The sequence below is a fragment of the Heptranchias perlo genome, chromosome 15 (assembly GCF_035084215.1).
Source record: "Heptranchias perlo isolate sHepPer1 chromosome 15, sHepPer1.hap1, whole genome shotgun sequence".
Classification (NCBI taxonomy): domain Eukaryota; kingdom Metazoa; phylum Chordata; class Chondrichthyes; order Hexanchiformes; family Hexanchidae; genus Heptranchias; species Heptranchias perlo.
The window spans coordinates 35,729,613-35,756,760 of record NC_090339.1 but is presented as its reverse complement, the minus strand read 5'-3'; the positions used below and the strand labels follow the sequence as shown (position 1 = coordinate 35,756,760).

Here is a 27,148-nt window from a genome sequence, read left to right as displayed (position 1 = left end):
TGAGCACTTTGAAATTAGTGTACTGCGAGACAGGGAGCCAATGGAGGTTGGCAAGGACAGTGATGTTGGCACTTTGTGTGGGACAGGATGTGAGTGATAGAGTTTTGGATGAATTGGAGTAGGTATAGAGTGGACCTCAGGAAACTGGCAAGGAAACATGAAAGAAAGAACTTCTGTTTAAAAAGTACTTTTCACATTCTCAGGACATCCCAAAACATTTTACAGCCATTAAATAACTTTTGAAGAGCAGTCACTGTTGTTTCACAGGCAGATATGGTAGCCAATTTATACACAGCAAGATTTCACAAACAGCAATGACATAAAAGACTAGTTTTTTTTTGGTGGTGTTGGTTAAGGGGTAAATGTTGGTCAGTGTTAGCGGATTTCTTTCCGTGAATCCAGGTAGATCAGATCTTAGCCTTCGCGGACTGCCTGTGGCAATGGACTTCCGACCATTCCTTCTTGAGAGCGCTAATTTTGGGAGGGAGCATGCCCTATCTTTGTACTATGCGGCTGCATTGTTCTGTACATAAGCACCGCTGGTCTTATCTCCTGTTCGTAAACCATCCTACTGTGCTGAATCTCTAAAAACCACCAAAGATTGTTTGATGTCTTAGTATGTTTATACTAGGTTAGGGCAACCTGTCTCTTGAATCTTACAGTTTTTCACTATTCTAATGCCTCAGCACTTTTTCAATGATCTCTTGGGTTTCTGTAAGTTTCCTCACAGAGGTGCGGACCTTTGCCCTCCTCTTTTCTATGCTTGTTTTAAACCTTCTTCATACAGTCAGGATACAGGGAGAAGTCCCCTACTCGTCTTCAAATAGTACCATGGGATCCTTTACGCCAACCTAAAGTGGCAGATGGGGCATCAGTTTAACATCTTATCCAAAAGATAACAACCCTGATAATGCTGTACTCCCTCAGCACTGCACCGAAGTGTTAGTCTGGATTATGTGATCAAGTCCTGCAGTGGGGCCTGAACCCATAACCTTGATGACTCTGAGACAAGAGTGCTACCAATGAGCTAACATTGACATTGAAGGATGCCAGTTTCTGACCTAGTGCCTGCAAGGGTAAGGTCAATGATGGTATGTCTTCAGGAGGGCTGCCCTTCTCTTCCTCTGCTACAACAGGACCTGTTATTTGTGATGTACCTGGAAAGAGAAGAGAGGACAAGGGTTAGCAATTAGTGGCAACAGTTTGTAGAGACTGATGAGTAGCAGCTCAAACCAGCACCATTTTATTATGCAGAGTGTGTGAGGAAGAGAGTTCAGTGAGAAGAGAGAAGTATGGTAAAATAACCAAACACTCTGCACAGCATATCCTCCAGCCTCGCCAGTTGTGCGCTCCAGATGTGCCCCTTTCCCACATGTTCCAGTGCTGCCTCTTCCAGTGGGCACAGGATTTGCTGGGGTGATGGCCCTCTTCCTGTCCTCATCTGCTCCCTGGCATTGTGTGCCAGATTGTCCTGCAAGAAGAAAGGGAGTGCGCTACTGTGGGTTTGCTGAAAGATTGTGAAGATGTGAGTGTCAGGGTAGAACAGTGTTGGTGGTGCATGAAAGTTGCCACAGATGCGGGGAAGTAATTGTGAAGAATGTGGAAGGTTCAGTGTGTGCAGGTAGCAGCAGAAGGAGGGTCAGTGAAGTGCCTGCTGTGATTGAAGGAGAGTGATGGGAAGAGGAGGGAAGCGGGAAGAAGTGCTGGAGCTACAGGTGGTGCAGGGCTAAGCAGAGAGTAAAAGGAATGTGAGCAGGAGTCTTAGTAGTTCTAGTCAGATCACTGAATTTCCTGTGGCATTGCAGCCAGGTCTTGGGCGCAATGCTCCTCACATTAAGTTGTTCTGCCACCTATGACCACTGCTGCTGGGTTATTTGTCTTGGTAGCCTTCTCCCGTTCGCTGGAAAGAGCAGCTCCCTCCTCATGGTCACTTCCTTCACGAAGACCACCAGAGCAGTGTCTAAAAATCTTGAGTCCTTCCAGAACTTCTCCTAGCCATCTTTACTTTACAGCAGTGTCTGGGAATAGTGTTTGAAAAGAGCCAAAATACACCAACCCTTTTAGAGGTGCAGGCTGACTTTAAATGCAGTCATAGACATCCCATTTCCTGCATCTCAATTAGCGAACTGCCAGCAAACAGCACGAGTAGTGCTAACAGCTTGCCAATCATAATCAAATAAGGCACGAACACCAGTTTGGCTCGTGCCGCTCACAGACATCATCGGGCACGTATATCCAGCACTATGCCCTTTTTTTGGCGCAAGTTAAATTTTTCCCAGATTGTCTTTTTTGTGTTTGAGTTCTTTAATTAATGATTTTTACTTGAATGGTTGTTTTTGAATTTGCAGCATAAAAAAACAGCAGGTGCTGTAATCATCTCCTCTCTCTTTTTCTCTCCATCAGCCAGCTTCTCTCAGAAGTAGCAAATAAGCATTTGAAGATAGTTTTCCTGTCAAATCTTATCTCGTAAAAGATCTTAAAGTCCATGCTGCAGCTTGTTTTGAAATCATTTGGAAAAATAAACACATAATTATCGTTTTAATCTGAGGACATGCAAAAAGTTTCATGACAGAATCTCCACACTTCTCACACCCAGACCGCCACAAACTGGAAATTACAGACACAAGAGCAGCTCTTAACTCTCACTTTAGCTGACAATAATAGGTCTGGGACTGGTATCAACTGCAACCCCAGATATTTGAATGAAGCCGTGAATAAAATCTTTATGTACTCTATTACACAAAAGACAATTTTATAGGCACATTTAATCAGAGTACTTTATAGGTATATGTCACATTTCCAACATCCCACTTCATGTATATATAAATTTATATATATATATAAATTTTCTGCAGTTCAAATTTTATATTCCTTAAGCAGCAGTGAAAGAAGGAACTTGCATTTATATAGCGTCTTTCATGACCTCAGGATGTCCCAAAGTGCTTTACAACCAATTAAGTACTTTTTTTGAAGTCTAGTAATTGCAGTATTGTAGTGAACACAGAGCAAAGTCCCACAAACAGCAATTAAATAATGACCAGATAAACTGTTTTGGTGATGTTGTTTGAGGGATAAATATTGGCCAGGACACTGAGAAGAACTCCCCTGCTCTTCTTAGAATAGTATCATGAGATCTTTTACATCCACCTGAGAAGGCAAGCGGGACCTCAGTTTAATGTCTCATCTGAAAGATGGACCAATGACAGTGCAGCACTCCCTCAGTACTGCGCTGAAGTGTCATCCTACATTATATGCTCAAATCTCTGGAGTGGGGCTTGAACTTACAACCTTCAGAGTGAGAGGTGAGAGTGCTACCACTGAGCCTTCAGAACTTCAGTGAATCAGCATTCTTAAGGGGTTATTTTCAATTCGGGTGTATGGGTGGTGGGTGGGGACTCTGCTCTGGTCGTCCAATGCAGTTGGTGGGAGGCTTGATCAATTTTTGTAGTCAGGCCTCATGGACATTGAACCGGCAAGCTGCCAACATTAATTGCACTCTTTATGGCCAAGCGTTGTGAGGATGGGAAATCCGGCAGTGTGGCCAACCTTGATGGGTCTGCAGCAGCACCTTAAAGGGTAGGGGTGGAACTGAGTGAAAGGTTTATAGTGACAGGGAAATTTTCTTCAGTGCTTACAGCAGCAAGGAGATCAAATATTGGAAGCCTTTAAGATTCAAAACACAAAAACTAATAATGATTTTGAGAGAAAAATGGCATGTGAGATTTTGATTTTTTTTAATGAATTTGATTGATTCAGTTTCTGTTTTTTTATTAGCAAATTTTCATTACTTCTCATAGTTATCAAGTTCTGATTTGTTATGGTTGAAAGTACTCTGGAAAAGCTTACTGGTTCATTTTCTGCCTTTTTGAGGATAGATTTTACTCAGCGGTTATAGTTACAATACTCTGATTTGTCACTATTTTATGAATGTGAGATGTGAGCAAATAACATGCAAATGCATCCAAAAATGTGCATGTAGAATACTGTGATGCTTAAGTGTGACAGAAAAACCTTGATCATGTTTATATTACAAATGGATCTCCCATGGCATTGATTGTGGGAAGTCAATTATACATTAATAAGAACAAAAACATTATGCTTAATAATGCAAGTATTATGATGTTACTAAGATGAAGGGTCCCATTAAGGTCACAAAGTTTAATGTTAAGTAAACACAGGGTGAGTTCATTTACAATTTAATTGCTATTCAGGCTGAATGTCAGAACTTTGCTTTTATTTGTCTCCTTTTAAAATGTGATTTGTAAAGTCAATTACAGGGCTACAAATGTTTTGCCTGGTATTTTGTGTTTCTGGAGATTTTCTTTGTACATTCATAGAATCATAGGATGGTTACAGCAGAGAAGGAAGCCATTCGGCCCATCGAGTCTGTGCTGGAGCAGTCCAGCTAGTCCCACTCCCCGTCGCCTTGCAAATTTTTTTCTTTCAAGTACTTATCCAATTCCCTTTTGAAAGCCACGATTGAATCTGCCTCCACCACCCTTTCAGGCAGTGTATTCCAGATCATAATCACTCGTGGTGTAAAACAGTTTTTCCTCATGTTGCCTTTGGTTCTTTTGCCAATCACCTTAAATCTGTGTCCTCTGGTTCTCGACCCTTCCGCCAATAGGAACGGTTTCTCTCTATCTACTCTGTTTAGACCCCTCATGATTTTAAACATCTCTATCAAATCTTCTGTCAACCTTCTCTGCTCTAAGGAGAACAACCCCAGTTTCTCCAGTCTATCCACGTAACTGAAGTCCCTCATCCCTGGAACCATTCTAGTAAATCTTTTCTGCACCCTCTCCAAGGCATTCACATCCTTCCTAAAGTGCGGTGCCCAGAATTGGACACAATACTCCAGTTGTGCCCAAACCAGTATTTTATAAAGGTTCATCATGACCTCCTTGCTTTTGTACTCTATGCCTCTATTTATAAAACCCAGGATCCCGTATGCTTTTTTCTGATATATTCCTTTGGTTATACATTTTTTTAAAATGTGACACAGAAATTTGAGTGACACTTAAAGTGGGATGAACAGGAAACGTGCACAAGATGTACCATTTTATCATATATCAGTCTATCTCCCATGGGAGGGACGAGGGAGAGGAGAAAAGGAAGGAGGGGGAAATGGAGATGGAGAAGGAGAAGGGATGGTCTGGGGAAAGGAGGTAGAAGAGGGGGGACTGAAGGGAAAGGGCAGAGGAAAGAGGAGTAGAGGAGGAATGGGAGAGATGGAAGAAAGGGTTACAGGAGAGCTGCTATTCGGTGGACTGTGTCTCTGGTTGGGAAAACCTCTGAGTGCAAGGAGTAGGTGAGAGGGCTGACAATGACTGGAAAATTCAGTCTACGGTGGGGTGGTGACGTGTTGAGAAAGGGGAATTCAGATCACCGGGGCGGGGGGGGGGGTGGAATTGAGGCATGGGACAGCCAGATACTCGAGGAGAATACTAGCTAGTGGGGTGGATGGTGGGTGCAGTGGATGGTGTCATACAGATTTTCCAGTGATCCGTGGGCCTGGACAGTAGTCAAAAGAAAGTCACACTACTCAATATTTTAGTTAATTAGAAGTTAGTTTAAAAATTTAACAGTTCACTCAAGCATCAAGCAATACATTCAACCTTAAAACAAAGAGTATCAAGGCAGTAGAGCGATCAGCTCTCGTAACGCTTGAGGTTCTTCTTCTTGTTGGATATCCTTCCTGTAGGTGAAGCTTCTTCAGACTCCGTTGACTGCAGTGAAGAATCTGCCACGATATCCCATTTTTATATGGTTCTCGCTAGTTCATGTGTGAGTAAAAGTTAAGGGAAGTTCCATTTTGGCCAAAATAACCCACTGTTGCTAGGCATCTTTAATGGATGGTTGGCTGTTTGTTCATGTGTCACTCAACATCCTGAGATGTCAAACCAGGTCCCACCCTTCAACCGCTATCTGTCTTTTATGTCACTTGTTCCAGACCATGGAATGTGTAGGCCTCCCTTAGGAATGCGTAGGCCTCCCTTGTCAGTGTCCAAACCCCCTCAAAGCCTTGCTTTGCCCAGAAGTGTAACCACTTTGTTCTCAGTTTATTAGTTCTGTGGTACTTATTTCATTCTTATCATTTGTTCTTCCACTCTATTCCTGTTTTGTTCTCAAAGCCTTGCTTTACCCAGACATCGGGCACACTTGGTCACCATGCTCATACATGAATTTTGTGGTAGTCACACAATATTTCTCATGTCTTATATAGACAGTTTTCACCTGGTGGGCATCCCACATTTGTAGTTGCAGCATACATATAGGTGACTGGCTATCTACGGTGAATCCACAGGTGGATATGCCTGGGTTTGTGCTATCACATCTACATATCCAGGATCCTCTTGACCTGGTATAACAGTCCAGGCTAGGGGCCTTTCATATGATTCCCTTTTTCATGATATGTTTGTGGAATTGTATAAATTCGTTATGCACATCCCCCTCTAGAGTTCTGATGGATTCTACCTTAAACACTTCCCATTTACCTGTTTCCCCAACTGTGGTAACCATAGGACCACTTGTTTTAATGCACTCTCGATATTATCTTCTGTATTAATCTTACATTGTCTTCAGGCATAATATACTGATCCATATCTCCTAACTTTATACCATTCTGTCCCTTTATCCTTATGGTATTTGAACCAGTCTGTGAGAGTTTTGTCACTTATAGAATTGGGTACTCTATTATTTTCAATGTTCTCCAGGCTTGTTGTACCTGATCCAATAAAAACCCTCCATACGTAGCACAGGTAATGCTCTGACCTTTTATCTATCAGAAAGGATAGGGAAGGAAGAAGGCCGGGTGGAGTAACTGCACTAATTAGAGATAACAAATGGCAGTAGAAAAAAGGGACATAACTAACAGAAGGATAGAAACAGAATTCATATGGATTGAAATAAAAGACAAGAAGGGATCGATCATGTTAATAAGGAAATACTACAGATCACCTAATAGTGGAATGGAGGTGGAGGAAGAAATATGTAAGCAAATATGTGAAATGAGTAAAGGACATAGAATAATAATCATGGGAGATTTTAACTATCCCCAAATAAACTAGCAAGAAGAGGTAGGTAAAGGGGTTTGGGAATAGTTTTTTTACAATTTGTGCAGGAGTCCTTTCTTACTCAGTATGTAAAAAGCCCAACAAGGGAGGAAATACTGCTGAATCTAGCAATGGGAAATGAACCAGAACAGATAAGAGAAGTAAGCAATGGGGAATATCTAGGTAATAGTGATCATAACATAATTAGGTTTAAGATAAAGATTGAGAAGGACATAAGTAAGACAAAGACAAAAGTTATAAATTGGAAAAAAGTGATTTTCAGGGAATGAGAATGGAACTAGGGAAAATAAACTGCAAAAATGTATTGATAAACATTTATTGGGAAACATTTAAAATGGTGATCAATAGAATCCAGGAGAAATATATCCCACTAAAAACCAAGAACAAACTAGCCAGTAATGACACACCATAGATGAATAAAGAAATATGGGCAAAATTGAAACTAAATAAAAAGGCACACACTAAGTACATAGACAACAAAGGACAACATGACAAAAGGGAATACGAAAAGGTTAAGAAAGCAGTTAAAAAACAATTAGGAAGGCAAAGAGAAACTATGAAATTAAATTATCAAGGAATATAAAAAGAAATAGTAAAGTGTTCTACAGACACATAAATAACAAAAGAAAAATCAGGTTAGGGATAGGGCCACTAAGGAATACACACGATAAACTCACAGGTAATGACAGTGAAATGTCAGAAATATTAAATAATGACTTGCCTCACAGTTCACCAGGGAGACTGACAAGGTGGAAATTACATTAGAAGAAGAGATCAAAAAAAGATGTAAAGACATTTAAGATAGAAAGTGGGGAGATAATTGATAAACTAATCAAACTTAGGGAGGATAAGACCCCTGGTCCGGATGGATTGCATCCACGCATATTAAAAGAAGTTAGGGAAGAGATAGCAGAGGCACTATTACATATTTATAAAAATTCATTACAAAAGGGAATAGTGCCAGAGGACTGGCGGAGAGCTAATGTGATTCCTATATATAAAAGGGAGATAGAACAAGTCTAGGGAACTACAGACCAATTAGCTTAACGTCAGTAGTAGGAAAGATAATGGAATCCTTACTCAAAGATGTAATAGAAAAACATATAGAAACTGAAAATATAATAAAGAATAGTCAGCACGGATTTCAAAAGGGAAGGTCATGCTTGACCAACCTTATTGAATTATTTGAAGAAGTAACAGAATGGGTAGACAAGGGTAATGCAGTAGATGTAATATTTTTGGATTTTCAAAAGGCCTTCGATAAGGTACTACGTAGTGGCTCATGACTAAGGTCAGAGCATGTGGGGTCAGGGAACAAGTAGCAGAATGGATAGCAAGCTTGCTTCAAAACAGAAAACAGAGAATAGGGGTTAAAGGTAGTTACTCAGACTAGCAAAAGGCAGGAAGTGGTGTTCTACAAGGATCGGTGCTGAGACCACTGTTGTTCACCATTTACATCAATGATTTGGACTTGGGAATCGGAAATACAATTTCAAAATTTGCAGACGATGTCAAATTAGGGGGTATAGATAATACTGAGGAGGATTGCGACAAAGTATAGGAAGATATTAATAAACTTGCAGAATGGGTGTGTAATTGGCAAATGAATTTCAATATAGATAAGTGTGAGGTATTACATTTTGGTAGGAGGAATAAGGGGGCCACATACTGCTTGGATAATAAGAATCTAAATGGGGTAGAGGAGCAGAAGGACCTGAGGGTACAGATACACAAATCACTAAAGTTGGCGACGCAGGTTAATAAGGCCATAAAAGAAGCAAACCAAGCACTAGGGTACATTTCTAGAGGGATGGAGTTGAAAAGCAGAGAAGTTATGTTAAACTTGTACAGAACCTTAGTTAGACCACACTTGGAGTACTGTGAACAGTTCTGGTCTCCATATTATAAAAAGGATATATAGGCACTGGAGAAGGTGCTAAAAAGATTTACTCGGATGATACCAGACTGAGAGGTTATACCTATCAGGAAAGATTGAACAGGCTGCGGCTTTTTTCTCCAGAAAAGAGAAGACTGAGAGGTGACCCGATAGAGGTCTTTAAGATTATGAAAGAGTTTGATAGGGTATACGTAGAGAAAATGTTTCCACTTGCGGGGGAGACCAGAAATAGGGACCATAAATATAAGATAATCACTAATAAATCCAATAGGGAATTCAGGAGAAACTTCTTTACCCAGAGAGTGGTAAGAATGTGGAACTTGCTACCACAGGGAGTAATTGAGACGACTAGCATAGATACATTTAAGGGGAAGCTAGATAATCACATGAGGGAGAAAGGAATAGAAAGATATGCTGATAGAGTTAGATGAAGAAGGGAGGTAGGAAGCTTGTGTGGAGCATAAACACCAGCATGGCCTGTTGGGCCAAATGGCCTATTTCAGTGCTGTACATTCTATGTAATTAAATATTACAGACACTATCTCAAATCTCACATCATTGTACATGGCTTTGTGGGTACGTATCACGATCAGACCATTTTTAGGGCCTGGTTTTTGTGGGGGACAAAGTTTTGCATTTTCTTCCTGTTTAGTTTCATTCTTTTTAGTGGAGGTTTCATGCTTTTCAGTGGAGTTTTCGACTTTCATTTTGAGAAGCATCATTCCATGGCCCATTTCACCTTGTGCTGCCGAAGAACGGGTATTACAACCAAACCATCCCTCATGCCTTTTATTATACACTAGCCAATTTAGGTTGCCTTCTAAGTTACCCTGCTCATCGGTGGTGGAATCTCTAGAGTACTCCTACCTATCCCATTTGTTTAGATGGTCCAAAAAGGATTCCTGTCTTAAGGAATCCTACTATCCAAGGCAGGATCTCTCCTTTCAACCAGACCAGGGAGGAGCTTGGTGCACGACGCTCTCCTGAGCCTTTACAATGCAAGTTGGCTCCTGTTCCTTTTTTACCCATAACGTTCCACTCGGGTCCATCTACTTTCTATTCCAGGTTTGCCTTGTTTGGTCATTACCTTGGTATGCCATTACATTACAGTTCAATTCTGCACCATTCTCCCTTACCTACATAATATATATTTATCTCTCACAAACAGTAGCTTTTTCATTCTGACGGTTTATTTTCTGTGATGTTTAGTTCCAGTTTAATGTGCAATTAGGATCTAGGAACGAGAAAACAAAACACCTGGGTAGTATCTGTTCTATGTTAATATCTTATTACTTTTTTTATTACTCCTGATTCTCTCTATATCGTGACCGTCTGTTGTTTTGTTTTATTCGATTCCGGTTCCACACAATGATGGAGGAATCGTCCATCCACTGTGGGTGAAACGTCAGCCTTGGCCTTAATCGCCATGGGCCAGTATCTCTCTGCCTTGCCACAGGTGGGTGTAATATCATGTCATCCTTCTTGTCCCACATCATAGGTGGGACTTGAGGAATTGCTTCCTCCATCTGATCGACTACTCCGGATACATCTCCCTTATACTCTTCCAACTGATTGACATCAAACCATTTTTCTTTTCCCTTTCGCAGGATTACATTGTGCACAGATGGACTGGCTTTATCCACAATGGTATAGGGTCCAGAAAAATGGGCCACAAATGGCCCTGCTTGTTGGTATGTTTTTTTTTATTCGTTCATGGGATGTGGGCGTCACTGGCGATGCCAGCATTTATTGCCCATCCCTAATTGCCCTTGAGAAGGTGGTGGTGAGCCGCCTTCTTGAACCGCTGCAGTCCGTGTGGTGAAGGTTCTCCCACAGAGCTGTTAGGAAGGGAGTTCCAGGATTTTGACCCAGCGGTGATGAAGGAACTGCGATATATTTCCAAGTCAGGATGGTGTGTGACTTGGAGAGGAACGTGCAGGTGGTGTTCCCATGTGCTTGCTGCTCTTGTCCTTCTAGGTGGTAGAGGTCGCGGGTTTGGGAGGTGCTGTCGAAGAAGCCTTGGCGAGTTGCTGCAGTGCATCCTGTGGATGGTACACACTGCAGCCACTGTGCGCCGGTGGTGAAGGGAATGAATGTTTAGGGTGGTGGATGGGGTGCCAATCAAGCGGGCTGCTTTGTCCTGGATGGTGTTGAACTTCTTGAGTGTTGTTGAAGCTGCACTCATCCAGGCAAGTGGAGAGTATTCCATCACACTCCTGACTTGTGCCTTGTAGATGGTGGAAAGGCTTTGGGGAGTTAGGAGGTGAATCACTCGCCACAGAATACCCAGCCTCCGACCTGGTCTTGTAGCCACAGTATTTATATGGCTGGTCCAGTTAAGTTTCTGGTCAATGGTGACCCCCAGGATGTTGATGGTGGGGGATTCAGCGATGGTAATGTCGTTGAATGTCAAGGGGAGGTGGTTAGACACTCTCTTATTGGAGATAGTCATTGCCAGGCACTTGACTGGCGCGAATGTTACTTGCCACTTATCAGCCCAAGTCTGGATGCGGGCACGGACTGCTTCATTATCTGAGGGGTTGCGAATGCAACTGAACACTGTGCAATCATCAGTGAACTTCCCCATACCTGGGCAAATTTCCACATTGTTGGGTAGATGCCAGTGTTGTAGCTGTACTGGAACAGTTTGGCTAGAGGCGCAGCTAGTCCTGGAGCACAAGTTTTCAGCACTACAGCCGGGATGTTGTCAGGGCCCATAGCCTTTGCTGTATCCAGTGCACTCAGCCGTTTCTTGATATCACGTGGAGTGAATCGAATTGGCTGAAATCTGGCTTCTGTGATGGTGGGGATATTGGGAGGAGGCTGAGATGGATCATCTACTCGGCACTTCTGGCTGAAGATGGTTGCAAACGCTTCAGCCTTGTCATTTGCACTTACATGCTGGACTCTGCCATCATTGAGGATGGGGATGTTTACAGAGCCTCCTCCTCCCGTTAGCTGTTTAATTGTCCACCACCATTCATGACTGGATGTGGCAGGACTGCAGAGCTTTGATCTGATCCATTGGTTGTGGAATCGCTTAGCTCTGTCTATAGCATGTTGCTTCTGCTGTTTAGCATGCATGTAGTCCTGAGTTGTAGCTTCTCCAGGTTGGCACCTCATTTTTAGGTCTGCCTGGTGCTGCACCTGGCATGCTCTTCTACACTCCTCATTGAACCAGGGTTGATCCCCTGGCTTGTTGGTAATGGTGGAGTGAGGAATATGCCGGGCCATGAGGTTACAGATTGTGCTGGAATACAAATCTGCTGCTTCTGATGGCCCACAGCGCCTCATGGATGCCCAGTTTTGAGCTGCTAGATCGGTTCTGAATCTATCCCGTTTTGCATGGTGATAGTGCCACACAACACGTTGGATGGTGTCCTCAGTGCGAAGACGGGACTTCATCTCCACGAGGACTCTGTGGTGGTCACTCCTACCAATACTGTCATGGACAGATGCATTTGCGACAGGTAGATTGGTGAGTACAAGGTCAAGTAAGTTTTTCCCTCGTGTTGGTTCACTCACCACCTGCCGCAGACCCAATCTGGCAGCTATGTCCTTCAGGACTCGGCCAGCTCGGTCAGTAGTGGTGCTACCGAGCCACTCTTGGTGATGGACATTGAAGTCCCCCACCCAGAGTACATTTTGTGCCTTTGCTACCCTCAGTGCTTCCTCCAAGTGGTGTTCAACATGGAGGAGGACTGATTCATCATCTGAGGGAGGGCGGTAGGTGGTAATCAGCAGGAGGTTTCCTTGCCTGTGTTTGACCTGATGCCATAAGATTTCATGGGGTCCAGACTCAATGTTGAGGACTCCCAGGGCCACTCCTTCCCGACTGTATATCACTGTAGTGCCACCTCTGGTGGGTCTGTCCTGCCGGTGGGACAGGACATACCCAGGGATGGTGATGGAAGAGTCTGGGACGTTGGCTGAAAGGTATGATTCTGTGAGTATGGCTATGTCAGTCTGTTGCTTGACTAGTCTGTGGGACAGCTCTCCCAATTTTGACACAAGTCCCCAGATGTTAGTGAGGAGGACTTAGCAGGGTCAACTGGCCTTGTTTTGCCTTTGTCGTGTCCGGTGCCTCGTGGTCCGATGCTGGGTGGTCCGTCCGGTTTTATTCTTATTATGACTTTTTTTAGCGAGATTTTACAACTGAGTGGCTTGCTAGGCCATGACCGGTTGTCCCACATCTCATTCTGCTGCTTCGAATTTGGTGTCAAAATACATCTTATTGGCCTTTTTAGATTGTCCAATATTAGCGGCTGCAAAGATGTACCAGGGTCACAGCTGGTCACGTAATTGGTTAACATACCGCTCCTGGGTCAAGGCAATATACTGAGGCTCAGACATATCCTGATATATCAAATGTTCAGGGGTTCTCATCACTCTCCCTGTCATTAACTCATGGGGTGAAACCTTGGTGGTACACGACTCGGTGGACCTCATGGCCATTAATGCTGAGGGCAACAGCTGGTCCCATGTTTTGCAGGATTGCCCATTCAACTTCCTTAGCATTGTTTTTAATGTTTGAGTCATTCTCTCCATTATCCGATGAATTACATAGAATGTACAGCACAGAGACGGGCCATTCGGCCCATCAGGTCCATGTCGATGTTTATGTTCCGCACGAGCCACCTAGCTCCTTACTTCATCTAACCCTATCAGTATGATGTAGGATTATGGGAAATATGGAATCTTGTTTTGATTCTTGGCAGCTGCAAGGCAGCTTGCATTACCACCCCCCAGTAAAATGACTTCTCTGGTCTGAATCGATGGACTTCGGGAGTCCCCATCTGGTGAATATATGATTCACCAGTATCTTAGTCGAGGCCTGTGCTGTTGCATTAGGGGTTGGGAATGCTTCCACCCATTTTGAGAATGTGTCTACTACCAACAATACCTATTGATTTCCTCAAGAGGACCGGGGGAAAAGGCCTGATATAATCTGTAGCTCGGTCCAAGGACCTGATGTCGGCCGAGTGTGGCGCAACAGTGCCTTTATTGTACACAAATTAAACAATTTTGACAATAATGATGTACCTGGTCTCGCATTCCTGGCCAACATGCTAATTGCTGGAGCCTTTCTAATATTCCCCGTAGGCCGGGGTGTCATGAGGTGGGTACATCATGGGTTTGGTAAAGAAAAGCATTTTGCATATTCTGTGGTACCATCCATTTTTGATCATACAGCAGGACCCCATCTTTCACCTCTAATTTTGGCTTGATAGCATATTCTCTCCCTGAGTTTTCTCTTCTAACATTACGATTACTGCCTTTACTACAGTATCTCCATCTTCTAGTTGTTTTAAATCAATGGAGTCGGGTATTTTTGCAGGTTGATTGGCTTCCATCGGGGGAAACATTTCCACCGGATCCCAACGTGTTTCCTCCTCACCTCCTTTCTTAGCCGATTCATCTGCTTTCTGATTTCCCTCCCATAGAGGTTCACTTTTAGTATGTGCCCTGATGTTATGAACTGTTATTTCTACGAAAATAATCAATAAGGCTAATGGAATGCTGGCCTTTATATCTCAAGGACTAGAGTACAAGGGGGCAGAAGTTATGCTGCAGCTATACAAAACCCTGGTTAGACCGCACCTGGAGTACTATGAGCAGTTCTGGGCACCGCACTTTCGGAAGGACATATTGGCCTTGGAGGGAGTGCAGCTTGGGTTTACTAGAATGATACCCGGACTTCAAGGGTTGAGTTACGAGGCGAGATTACACAAATTGGGGTTGTATTCTCTAGAGTTTCAAAGGTTAAGGGGTGATCTGATCGAAGTTTATAAGATATTAAGGGGAACAGATAGGGTGGATAGAGAGAAACTATTTCTGCTGGTTGGGGATTCTAGGAGTAGGAGGCACAATCTAAAAAATAGAGCCAGACCTTTCAGGAGTGAGATTAGAAAATACTTCTACACACAAGGGTGGTAGAAGTTTGGAACTCTCTTCCGCAAACGGCAATTGATGCTAGCTCAATTGCTAATTTTAAATCTGAGATAGATAGCTTTTTGGCAACCAAAGGTATTAAGGGATATGGGCCAAAGGCAGGTATATGGAGTTAGATCACAGATCAGCCATGATCTTATCAAATGGCGGAGCGGGCTCAAGGGGCTGAATGGCCTACTCCTGTTCCTATATTCCTATGAGTACTCCCTGTGCTCTGTTAAAAATTACCTTCAAAATGGGGATAGAGGGTAATATCTTTCCATTGGCTGATATGAAGCCTCTCTTTTCCCAGATCGGAAGGTACTCCGTTAAGGAGTTACGTACATACATGGAGTCCGAATGTATGATAAAGGGAGTTGGAAACTCAGCCTGATGCGTGACCACATACGCTACAACTGCCAATTTAGCTGCCTGTGCGGACATGTGTGCAGGAGGTTTAATAGCTAATTCTATTTGCTTGACCGGATCATCTATTCCACATCCTGTGTTCCTTACTCCACTCTCTACTGGACCCGTCAACATATATATCTCGAGTGTTTGGCAACACTCCTGCTTTCATTGGAGCTATGTGGTGATTTTGGTTGGCCACCTTACATTGATGCTTTTCTCCCTGATACATCAGATTTCCTGCCATACTGGGCGGATCTGGGCTGTAATAACCCTAACACCTCTTCCCTATAATAACAAAGTCCACCGAACTGTCATTCAATCTTCCATCCAACAGCAGCTCCGTTGGAGTGTGGTTAGTTAGCAGATGTATTGGTGCTAATCCCACTATGTAAGTAAAATACTTAATGGCCCAAAAGGTCGCAAGCAGATGTTTTTCACACATGGAGTAGTTTCCTTCTACCGGGGTAAGGTCTCGGGACGCATAAGCAACTGGCCTCTGCCATGGGTCTTTTGGGTTAGGACCGCTGATGTAGAATATGCATTGGCTGCCATTTCTAGGTAGAAGGGCTTTTCCGGGTCAGCTGGAGCTACGACAGGGGCTTTCTGTAAAGCCTCCTTTAGCTTTTTAACTGCCTCTTTACAGGCGGGGTCCATTCCTACCTAGCGTTCTTTTTCAACAAGGCATTGAGGGGTGCACTCAACGTGGCGAAATCCTCTATAAAATCCCAGCAGTACCCTACCAATGCCAAAAATGATCATACCACTTTAACAGATATTGGTGGGGGTGACTCCTGCATTCGTTTTTATTTTCATTTTGTTAATGTCCCTCCCCCCTTTGCTAATGTTTACTCCCAGAGAGGTTACTTTATCCTGTGCTGCCTGTGTCTTCTTTGGATTAACCTTTAACCCTTCCTTGGTTAACAATTGTAACAATTCCTTTAGCAATATTGCGTGCCTTTCCATGTCCATCAATCAATCACCCACATACTGCATTCAAGATAGCTAAATTGAATTATGGTTTTAGCCATCTGTTGATGAAAGATGGAGGGGGAATTGTGAAATCCTTGTGGTAAACAAATCCAGGTTTACTGTTGGTCCTGGAATGTAAAGGCAAACTTGCACTGGTGTTCTGGATTAAGGGGAACTGACCAAAAGCCATTTGATATGTCCAACACCGTGAACACTGTGGATTTTGTTGTGAGTGTTTTTGTACCTCTGGCACCGATGCCTCCATTGAGGCGTATGAGGGCATTGCCTTATTTAGCTGTCGGTAATTGATAGTCAATCGCCATGAGCCATCTGGTTTCTTAACAGGCCAAAAAGGCGAGTTTGTTCCGGTCACTATAGGGCGTAAGACACCTTGCTGGAGGAGCGAGTCTACTGCCTTTCTAATGTGCTTATTTGCTTCCTGGGGGAAGCAATATTGCTTTAGTGGATGCAGCAGGTCCGGTCCCTGCATGTCCACCGCTCCTTTCATTCTACCACAACCATGTTTATGTTTGGCGAACACTGCCTCATTTTCTCTTGCAACTGTATACCTCAGGGCATAAATTATGGAATAATTCATCTAAGTCATTCCCTTGCATCTCGATGATCACACAGATCCTCCGTAACCTGAGATCACTACCAGTTCCTCTACCTCTATCTCCTCAGCCTGCCAAAGGGTGCTATTTGCTAAATCCACAATCAGACACCTCCCCACTAGTATATCTGCTCCTAGTACTCCCTGCGTCTTCTGCGCCAGTTTCATTAGTATGCATACCCACAGACCCTCACTAGATCCTATTTTTATCGGAATTTTCAGGATCCAACACATGTTTGGGAGTTTCCCATTAATCCATTTAATCTCGAGGGTTCTCCGGTTGAAAAAAGAGATTCCCTTGGCTCTCATACAGCTGTGACAGTTCTGGACGCTCCTGTATCAACCAAGTATATACCGAGGTGGCCTCCAACCTCAGCGTTTACACATGGTCATCCATATGAGTCATACTGTAACAGGCACAAATACTTTGGTGAGGCCAGTCCCCATCTCTGGGGACCGGGGGACAAATTGACCTCAGGACCTCCTTGCTGTTCGATCGCACATATAGGTGGGATGGTGGGCAATACCACCCCTTTTAATGCAGCCTTAATACAATTTTCCATATCTGCCAAACTCGGGTAGAGCTTGGCTGGTTCTTTTCCCCTTGGGTCCTGTTTCCCATACGGTATTGTGGAGTACCCATGCAGGGGTGTTTTACAGTTCCTGGCAAAGTGTCCCATTTTACCACAATTGTAACATTTCTTATCAGCGTAGATGTTTACTCTATTGTTGGGGGGGTGGGGGGGAGTTCCCTCTCTTTGGGGCCCTCATTTTTCCATGCTGGAGCCTGCATGGTGCATACTGGTTGTTTCGTTTTACCCGCCAACTTTCTATTCTCCCATTTAAGTACCATTCGTCGCATAACTATAGCATCCGTCTGAGCTACAATGGGTCAAAGTCACCCCACACTGCTTGTAAATACGGTTGTACATGACTAATCAAAGTCCTCAACCACCTAGCCTCGATCACGCAGTCAGGGTTCACTTGGTACCGAACTACATTTGGCCTATACACCCTTTCATAATACTGCCATAATCTTTCTGATCCTCTACGGCTTTTTTGTTGGAGCTCATCTGTATTCGTATGGCTGCCTTTAAGTCGTCCCACTGCATGACTACTTTTCTCAATTTCTCTAATGTCTCATGTTGGGCTGACTGATTTAGGGTCAAATTACTTTCTTTAACCAGGGCCCGACTCTGGAAGTACTCTATGTGGCCTTCCAGGGTTTGAATACGTTTTGTACCATCCTGACCATTTTTTTCCCAATTATTGACCGACTTTCCTAATTATTCCTATACCTCTTCCTGCTCCCTTTTCAGATTAGCTACCTCTGTTTCTAACCCTTGCTTTTCCTTCTCTTCACTATTTTTTTGTTTGCTGAGGGCTAGTAGCCATAAGGCTTTTGCCTGTTTCTTTAATTTTGGCCTTTCTTCTAATATACGTATCCACCTATCTTGAAATGCTACGAAGGGGTCTTACTGATGGTCCTCTACCGGGAATCATTCCTCTCTCCTTGGTAACTTCCTCACTATGTAATCTTGGATTACCGCTTCCATTTTGTTATATACTCCACCCGTTATATCCTCCTATGTCTCTACCCAGAAATTCTGTTTCTGCTCAGATGATGGACACAGTGTTCTACTCTTTCTTTGTCTGACTACGTCAGGTCCCTACAGTTTGGGTGCCACTTTCTGTGGAGATTCTCCAGTGATTTTCTAGTGATTCGTAGGCCTGGACAGTAGTTGGCCAAAAAAGAGACACAGTATTCTGTATTTTAGTTAATCAAAAGTTAGTTTAATGATTTAACAGTTCACACAAGCATCAAGCAATACATACAACCTTAAACAAAAGATTTCAGCATCAAGGCAGTAGAGCGATCAGCTCTCGTAACTCTTGTGGTTCTTCTTGTTGGACGTCCTTCCTGTAGGTGAAGCTTCTTCAGACTCCGTTGACTGCAGTGAAGAATCTGCCATGATATCCCATTTTTATATGGTTCTGGCTAGTTGGGGTGTGAGTAAAAGCTAAGGGAAGTTCCATTTTGGCCAATCACCCACTGTTGCTAGGCACCTTTGATGGACGGTTGGCTGTTGTTCATATGTCACTCAACTTCCTGAGATGTTAAACCGGGTCCCACCCTTCAACCGCTATCTGTCTTTTATGTCACTTGTTCCAGATCATGGAATGTGTAGGTCTCCCTTAGGAATGCGTAGGCCTCCCATGTCAGTGTCCAAACCCTCTCAAAGCCTTGCTTTTCCCAGAGATGTAACCACTTTGTTCTCAGTTTATCACTCCTGTTTTGTGTTGGTTGAGCGACTTCTGCACAATGCTGTCTTTGCATTTTAAATTCACAACGTCTAAGGGTTTTAAATTCACAACGTCCAAGGGATTGTTAACCTCTTCCCTTCAATGGGGAATGTAGCCGAGGAAAGCGGGGGGGGGGGGGGGGGTGGGAGGGTACATCAAAAGAGGAAATGAAGCTGGGTAGGGTTAGCCTCTGAGAGAGAACTGCAGCCAGCGTGGAGCTGGGAGGGAATGGATTGGCAGACTGTGGGCGTGTTGGAACAGGAAATACAGCCAGTGAGGAGATGGGGGCGTGGGGTGGGGGGAAGTAGATAAGGGAAATGCAGCTAGTGATGAACAAATGAAAATTTGAGCCATTGGAGCGGGAGGGGTTGAGTGCAACCCACAACTTACTGCTTATGGTGGGGCAGGTCCACAATTCCTACTCAGGGTGTCTGGGTCAGAGTGGGAGTTGGGGTTTATCTTTGCTTCTTGTTTCAATGCTGGCAATTCCACTAACATAATCATTGCCTGCTTAGATGCACTGCCTTCCAACCATCGTAACCACAAATTTTTGATGGTTCTTCTTATTCATTTTGAATGGGGCGGGGTGCGGTCCTCGGGATCTGCGCCAAAAATTTGTTCAGCAGAGGGAAGGGGCAGCAGAAGGGCCAAAGACTTGGTGTGTGAGGGAGGTTTGGTGGCCAAAAATTGCTCAGTCTTTGGGGTGGAGGGTGGGGGGAGAGTAATTCCAGCTTTCTAAGAGTGCATCCTGCTGGAGGTAAGAGGCTTTCAGAACATTTCTTCTTCATGCTTCTCTGCCACTATGAGGCCACAGATATCCACCATTTATTTTCATTCTTCTCCTTCTGAGGCCATTGTTTCAAATTTGTTATGCTACGTTACATTGACAGTGCCACCTACAAAAGTAGTACCATTAGAATTTTGAAGCCACTCACATTTTTAATATATTTTAAATTATAATTATATAACAGATAGATAGATTGGTACTTCCTTGTTATTTAATAATGTTACTTCCTCCGGGCATCAGTTGTCTTGGTAACAGTATTACATTTTGTATACCAAGCCTTTCTTCAGTAAGAATGTTTCTGTATTTTCTACAGCTTTGTTCAACATTAACGTAAATGTTGAATTTCAGTACTTTGTTCAGAGACAACATTCCCTGCCCCATGCCTGAAAGAGGTGTGCTGTGTTATGGAGACAATCAGATGAAACATTGCATTTTTACCACTGATGTGGATATTATTGCTTCTCCATCTTCCAGAGCATTCTGGATGGGATTACCTCAATGCATGCTACTACTGTAGGTCTTTCCACTAAATGTGGCACCTAAGGAAATGATACATATGCAGAAGCACAAGCCAAGCATAGAGCTATTGTCCAACATGCATTGGAATAGCTGTAGAGTACAAGGCAGGCACAGTGATATCATCCTGTGGAATGTAGCATTCCAAGCTGGATATTCCATTACAATCAGAACATATTTCCAGACTCTTGGCGGAGGATCATGTTGTGAGAATTAAAACAGAGTAAGTACTGTCCAGACCCATTCCAGCTGTAGGCACTGTCACTGCAAGTAGTTCAGCTAGTGGAAATGGTCAGTAGTTACATGCAGCCAGATCGTCACAATTATTTACTTACTGTTGGGAGTAGAGAAGCCATTTTAACCTCTTCTCCACTCCTGGTTTAATGCAAGCTCCTTTCAGAACAGTTCCAGCAAGGTTACCTGCAGTCCCGCAAAAGCAATATTCCTAGTCAAAACAGGAAATCATTTAGACTTTCCAGTTGGTTTGCATCATTGTCTGATACAGAAGGTTCTTTAATATATGGGAGCTCAGATCATTCCCTGAAGAGGAACTATTGGATAAGATGGTATAGAAGGACAGGCAGGGGCAAGGCAAGTAAGGTGCATTAATTTATCAAAATATAGCAGAAACCCAATCATACATCTTTTTATTACCCACATTTGTGATTATCAACTAAATGGACGGGCGATATCAGGGCTTGGAAACAGGGGTATGGCTGATAAGGGAGGTTTCACCCGATGTGAACCAAGAGGTGGGGGTAACAAATGCTGGCGCTATCAATGCTGGGACCTGTGCCTGACACATGTTTCCAACTTGACTAGATCCCATGACCAGGCCAGAAAATATAGTGGCCTTTGTGGTTAGGAATGAATTAACAGATGTCTTGTCAAAACTTTATTGGGTACTCTGCCAAAAGGCAGTTGTGTGAAAGTCTGTCAGAATTCCCAGTGTACAAATATATAACAGTCAGAGAGCTTGGCCCTCAGCTCCCTCAGATCAATAGTTGGACTTGTTTCTCATTAAAGTGTTGCGTTAAAAAATGAATTGTCTCAGGCTGTGCTGTAGTAGAGTTTGACATTTTTGGTGCGAGGGGTACAGTTGGTTAAGCAGATGTTTCAGGTTCAGTGTTTCTAGAATGATCTTTGAGGGGATGCTGTTCACAGTCATGATATTTTTGAATTCTCTTGTTTCCTTTCACCTTGTCTTTCCTCGTTTCGATTCTAGGGGCCAACGCAAAGAAACAGGGCGATGATCTAGCCGATAATGATGGCGATGAAGACGAAGGTATTTTTCGGTGCTCGAAACTGGTGCATGAATGCAGAACAGAATTCTTTTTATACTTTTTGATTTTTAAGTTTCCTTTTTTGGGTCAGTTTTTGGGAGGACAGTGTGCACGTTTCCTTGCACTTCTTTCTTAATCCTTCAGTACATTTTTTTTCATGCAATACATGCCTTTACCAAAGAGAAAGATATGGTGACTTCAGTTTGTGTTTGTGTGACTGGAACAAAAACTGCATCACCGGGAAATAAAATTATAGCATTTAATGGGATTTAACCTTATCGCTACCCATATTCACCCCTTTGGTTCCTTAACTCTACACCAGTTTTGTTTTAAACTTTAAAGTTATTTACAATTTTCTTTTTTATAAATTTTGATTCTCATAATTTTCATTAAAAATATCTTCCTCCTACTTTATAGGACTGTCTAATCTAGACCATTGCCCATCTGAGAGATTGGGTAGGTAAATGGCCTTCGCCACTCTGTGAAGCACTAGGCAGGGGAAAGAAGCACCCTGATCCTAAACCGTAGGCTTCTCGTTGTGTCGCCAGTGTAGCTGAGACTGGACGCTGATTGTGCGCAGGCCCGTGTTCTGTACATTCAAGCAAGTGCCAAATGTTGCTCTGATTTTGTGGGGTTTTTTCATTTTTTTCTTTCAATAATCTAGTTAAACTCAGAAATTGATAGTAAAAGTTTGTTCTGATTCAAGCATTGGAATGGTCGTACTGTGCCTCTGAATATCAGAATCCTTCTCCAGCTCGTGCCCATGGTACATCTGCAAAAATAACTCTGAAATATAGTGAAATTCTAAGTATTTGAGTTTAATTATTATACCACATTTTTGCATGGACAGAATGTAATTAAAAGATTTCTCATTGCCAACAAATCTTTCATAATAAAACACGAGGGCATCAAAAGACTTTTCCTTTGACCTCATAAACTTCTGGCTAGTTAAGTGTTTAACTTGACTTGACTTGACTTTACACATTTAAATGTCAGTTGAGATCTGTGCTCACCCTGTGTGTACCAGTGTCTGAGTCTGTGTGTATGGTATAACCCAAGGACCCAATAAACAGCAGTACAGCAGTATTTGCTGATGATATACTGATTCTCCCTCCCCTCGCGAGTTGTGCAATTAAACAGTGTGTTGTGCTGCCCCCTCTCATGATTTGTTTGGCACTGAACTGCTGGGATTAACAGTGCATGTCGCTCGACACTGCATGCTGTACTTTATTGTGAGCGCAATATTGAGAAAGAAACCTATGGCTTCTTGCATAGAGTGTTGGAAATATTGTGTGAAACTTGCATCTTTAGTTCTAGGTGTGAGTTCTGTGGGTTTCAGCGTTGGAAAATTCATCACCTTTCCATCTGAGATTAGTAATGAGATACAGGTACAGAGCAATGTATCTTAAATATGTTTTAAAGGTTTCATAGTCTGGCTGTGTGAAAACCCCTTGAGCAGGCTGTTCTGGCCGAAAAGTATAATGAGTTGTGTTAGGGAAAAGGGCGGTTGTGGCAGTCAATAAATCTCAGCACTCAATCGGACCCAAAGAAAATAGGAGGGGAAACAGAAAAAGACGGCTATCACTCCATGTTTTCTGTGGTAGGAACGTGAAGGTCCCCAAGGAGACTGTATGTGTAAATGTGAATCTTTAAAGGATATCTCAACGGTAATCCATGTGTAGATATTGAAGGTATGATGCATGTCTCACTGGTCAAAGTGAGTTCTAGGTGTGTTCTATATGGTGACGTGGTATCAGCCTTCTTCACTGCTCAGCTGGTGGCGAAGGGAGTGGGGAGGAGGAAGAGAAATGTTAAGTTGCGGTGGTAAACAGTCGCCTTGGAGGTAATTTTCGCCTTCACCGTTTGGGTGGTAAACTGGGAGAGCGGATCACCCACCCGATTTACCGGCCAAGCATTGAAGGTGAAAGTGACCCCCCTTGTGTGTGATCCTTAAAATTGGTTAATTGCATTGCGAATTATCTGTTGGGAAAATGACTGTTGCATTTTACAAATGGGAATACAGGATGCTTTGTAATGAATGTAAGCCTGAAATCTGCATCATAACTTAGTCGATCTTTCGTTCCTATTTGGCATGTGACCTTGCTTTAAATTCACAGACGTGGTGTCAAACATACCCACAACCCATTATAAGAAACACAAAATATGGAAGTGTATGTGCAATAGACACAGGCTCTGCCCAGCAAAATGGAAATCTCAGCAGTCATTGGCCAAATATAGGTGATTGACAACAAAATGAACCAATCAATAGTCAGATTAGACCAGATGACATCACTGCTGGCTTTATACTGCTTTGTCTGGAATTTATCTTAACTGATCATTGAGTGGCTGCTGGTTAGAATGGTCACTCATGATGGAAGAGGTCGGATACAAGAGCCAGTTTTCTGTCAATTGTATATTTCTTTATTCAAATGATGCACAAATGTCTGAATTGAAAATATTTTACATCCTGAAAAGATATTGGTTTGCCATCCTGTTTCAGGATGAAATCCAGTGCAGTGATGCATTGGAAATGTAGTGAATTGTATTTAGTCAGATGCAGAAAAACTTCCTGGTGTGAAATACTTTATCAAAATACAAGGCATAATTCCCTGGGTGCCACTGATATTAAGAGCCGCCTTCATTGCCATAGGGAAGGTTAAGGAATTTCAAAAAAGCTGTGTCATCTTCATTGCTGATTATGAAGTCCATCTCAGGATGACTCTGGGACTGATTGAGTTTCAGCTCATAATCTGAAAAGCCCAGCTCTTAGGTAGCCTTGTCAGAAAGTTAAAGAGAGATGGGTTGTGAGAGAACAGCATGTGAAATAGCATGTTTCCCAGGTAGGTAAGAGCCTGCATCTGTGAATGACAAAAGAGACAGCCAGTAATGGAATTCCTCCTTCTCTCCCTCATTCATTCTGTTCAACAGTGACTGCTGTCTGTTACTTGAACCCTCTGGATATTTGATATCTACGGCAGTTGCTGAACTCTTCTCTATTCTTTGTGCACACCCCTTTTTACCCCTGCCTATGTTTTGTGTGTTCACACCTTGGTGTTAAACGTCTGTTGTGTATGTGTAAAAACTATGAAAACTTGCTGCAGACATGTGCTGATGCCAGGTACCAGAGTAGGGGACAGTAGTCCTTAGAATAATGCAGATAGTGCACACTGTTGAGAATAAATGCACCATTTCACAGAGTTATAGTCAAAGGTAGATTGCTTTCTTCCCTGTCAAGACTAATACACATCAATGTTGCCCACCCCCAGGAGCTGAAAATACTTACTTATATTGGTTTACGCTCCCTAAGAGAAAGAGTTTTTTCCTTCTCCCTATTCCTGCTCCGCTGTTCACTTATTTAACAGGCCAACAACTGGTTCATGATTTGTATCACAGGAAACCTGACACCGTATCCATTTTTCTTTTTCCCCAATTTATTCCTGTCTAATTCTTGCTGGACGCAGTTCCATTGCACCAGCAGCCCTTTGGTACCTCATCCAAGTGGTGTTTCGTCATGTGTGAACCCAGACAGTGCGCATTGAGACACTGTTCAACCATGGAAGCACCTATGCATTTTGAGCAACGAGCACTGGATGGTGATATGACTAACAACAGTGTGGCATCATTGTCTTCATCTGATGTTAAATGTCATCTATGAACTCAAGAGAGAATCTGAAACCCACATAAAAAGTGGAGACCATCAGCTCTACTTCACCTGGCTGAATGCTGACCCACTCATTATCCACTGAATTGGGAACTGTCAGTGACAATGACCCACAGTATAAATTTCACCACTTTTCAGGCTATGGCTTTAATACTGCCTTCACCATTTTTTAAGTTTTTTAAATATTTGAAACATAAAAATTTCAAGGCATTACCTTTGGTTTTCCACCTGCGTTCAGCTACCCTGCACTTAATGCCTGGTATCCGCAGCGCGTCTGTTGGCACATTTACTTATGCCTGGTGATTGTGATGTATTGTTGCCCAATGTTTGTCATGTATTGGTGCCTACTGTGGTGCATTTGTGCCTGGTGATTGCAGTGTGCGAGTGCCTGATGTTTGCCATGTGTTGGTGCCCACTGATTTTGGTGTGTTGATACCTGGTGGTTGCAGTATTTTAGTGTCTAGTGGTTGTGGTATGTTGGTGTCTGGTGATTGCAGTGTGTGCCTGGTATGTTGGTGCCTTTTATTTGAAGTCTGTAGGTATCAGGCGATTGCAGTGTGTTCATGCCCATTATTTCAACGGTGCTTGCCTTCATCATGGCTATCGTCTGAGCGAAGTGTCACTTGGATTTCCTGCTATTTCTTTTCTTGCAGATATTCGTGACAGTGGGCCCAAGCCAGTCATGGTGTACATTCATGGAGGGTCATACATGGAGGGGACGGGAAATATGATTGATGGCAGCGTTTTGGCCAGCTACGGCAACGTTATTGTTATCACGCTCAACTACCGCGTGGGTGTCCTGGGTAAGATAAAGCTAACTTCAGGTCTTATTTTATACTCTCCGATATTTAAATGGATTATGTGACGATGTGACAGCTAAAGTCTCTTGGCCTCCAGCATAATATCTAGCATTAGAAAATGAAACCTTTGTTACCTCAGTTCACTCAGGCTGGTTAGTGGCGTGCTCTGAATCTGAATGTCTTATCTTTGAAAATTCTGCTTTAACATCTGGATAACTGGGCGGTGTAGTCTGTTGCAATACTTTCACCTCACCTCTGGGATCTGGGCTTGAGTACAGCCCAGACATGGGATGAGGATACAAAATGATTTTTTGGCAGTCTCGACAGAGTTCCTACTGGATGTAATCTAAGGGAATATCAAGGTGGTAATTTGGGCGTACAGCGAGGTAGTGTATCGGGCTATTCTGCCTCTGCTAAAAGAAAAGAAAGAAAAGAAAGACTTGCATTTATATAGCGCCTTTAGTGACCTCAGGATGTCCCAAAGCACTTTACAACAGCAACAACTTGCATTTATATAGCGCCTTTAAAGCTGTAAAACTTTCCAAGGCGCTTCACAGGAGCATTACCAAACAAAATTTGACACCGAGCCACATAAGGAGATATTAGGACAGATGACCAAAAGCTTGGTCAAAGAGGTAGGTTTTAAGGAGCATCTTAAATGAGGAGAGAGGGCTAGAGGGGCAGAGAGGTTTAGGGAAGAAATTCTGGAGCATAGGCCCTAGGCAGCTGATGGCACGGCCACCAACAGTGGAGCGATGGGAATCTCAAACTAGAAATTATGTTTTACAGCCTGCCATCTGATCCAGTGTATTGACTGAATTTCTTTAACAGTATAATCTGATAGGAGTTAATGTAATTTACAAGTTGAGGTCTGTCAGATATTCTCTGGTGATTCCTGTA

The 27,148-nt window shown here is 43.0% G+C and overlaps 1 protein-coding gene across 1 annotated transcript in view; it reads left to right on the top strand.

Moving 5' to 3' along the window:
- The window catches only part of nlgn3a (neuroligin 3a), a 180,016-nt gene that overhangs the window by 81,277 nt on the left and 71,591 nt on the right, over positions 1-27,148 (top strand). Inside the window, exons 4-5 of the mRNA XM_067997060.1 lie at positions 21,730-21,789; positions 26,102-26,251. Coding sequence (XP_067853161.1) covers positions 21,730-21,789; positions 26,102-26,251 — 210 coding nt within the window. The remainder of the gene's footprint in view (positions 1-21,729; positions 21,790-26,101; positions 26,252-27,148) is intronic.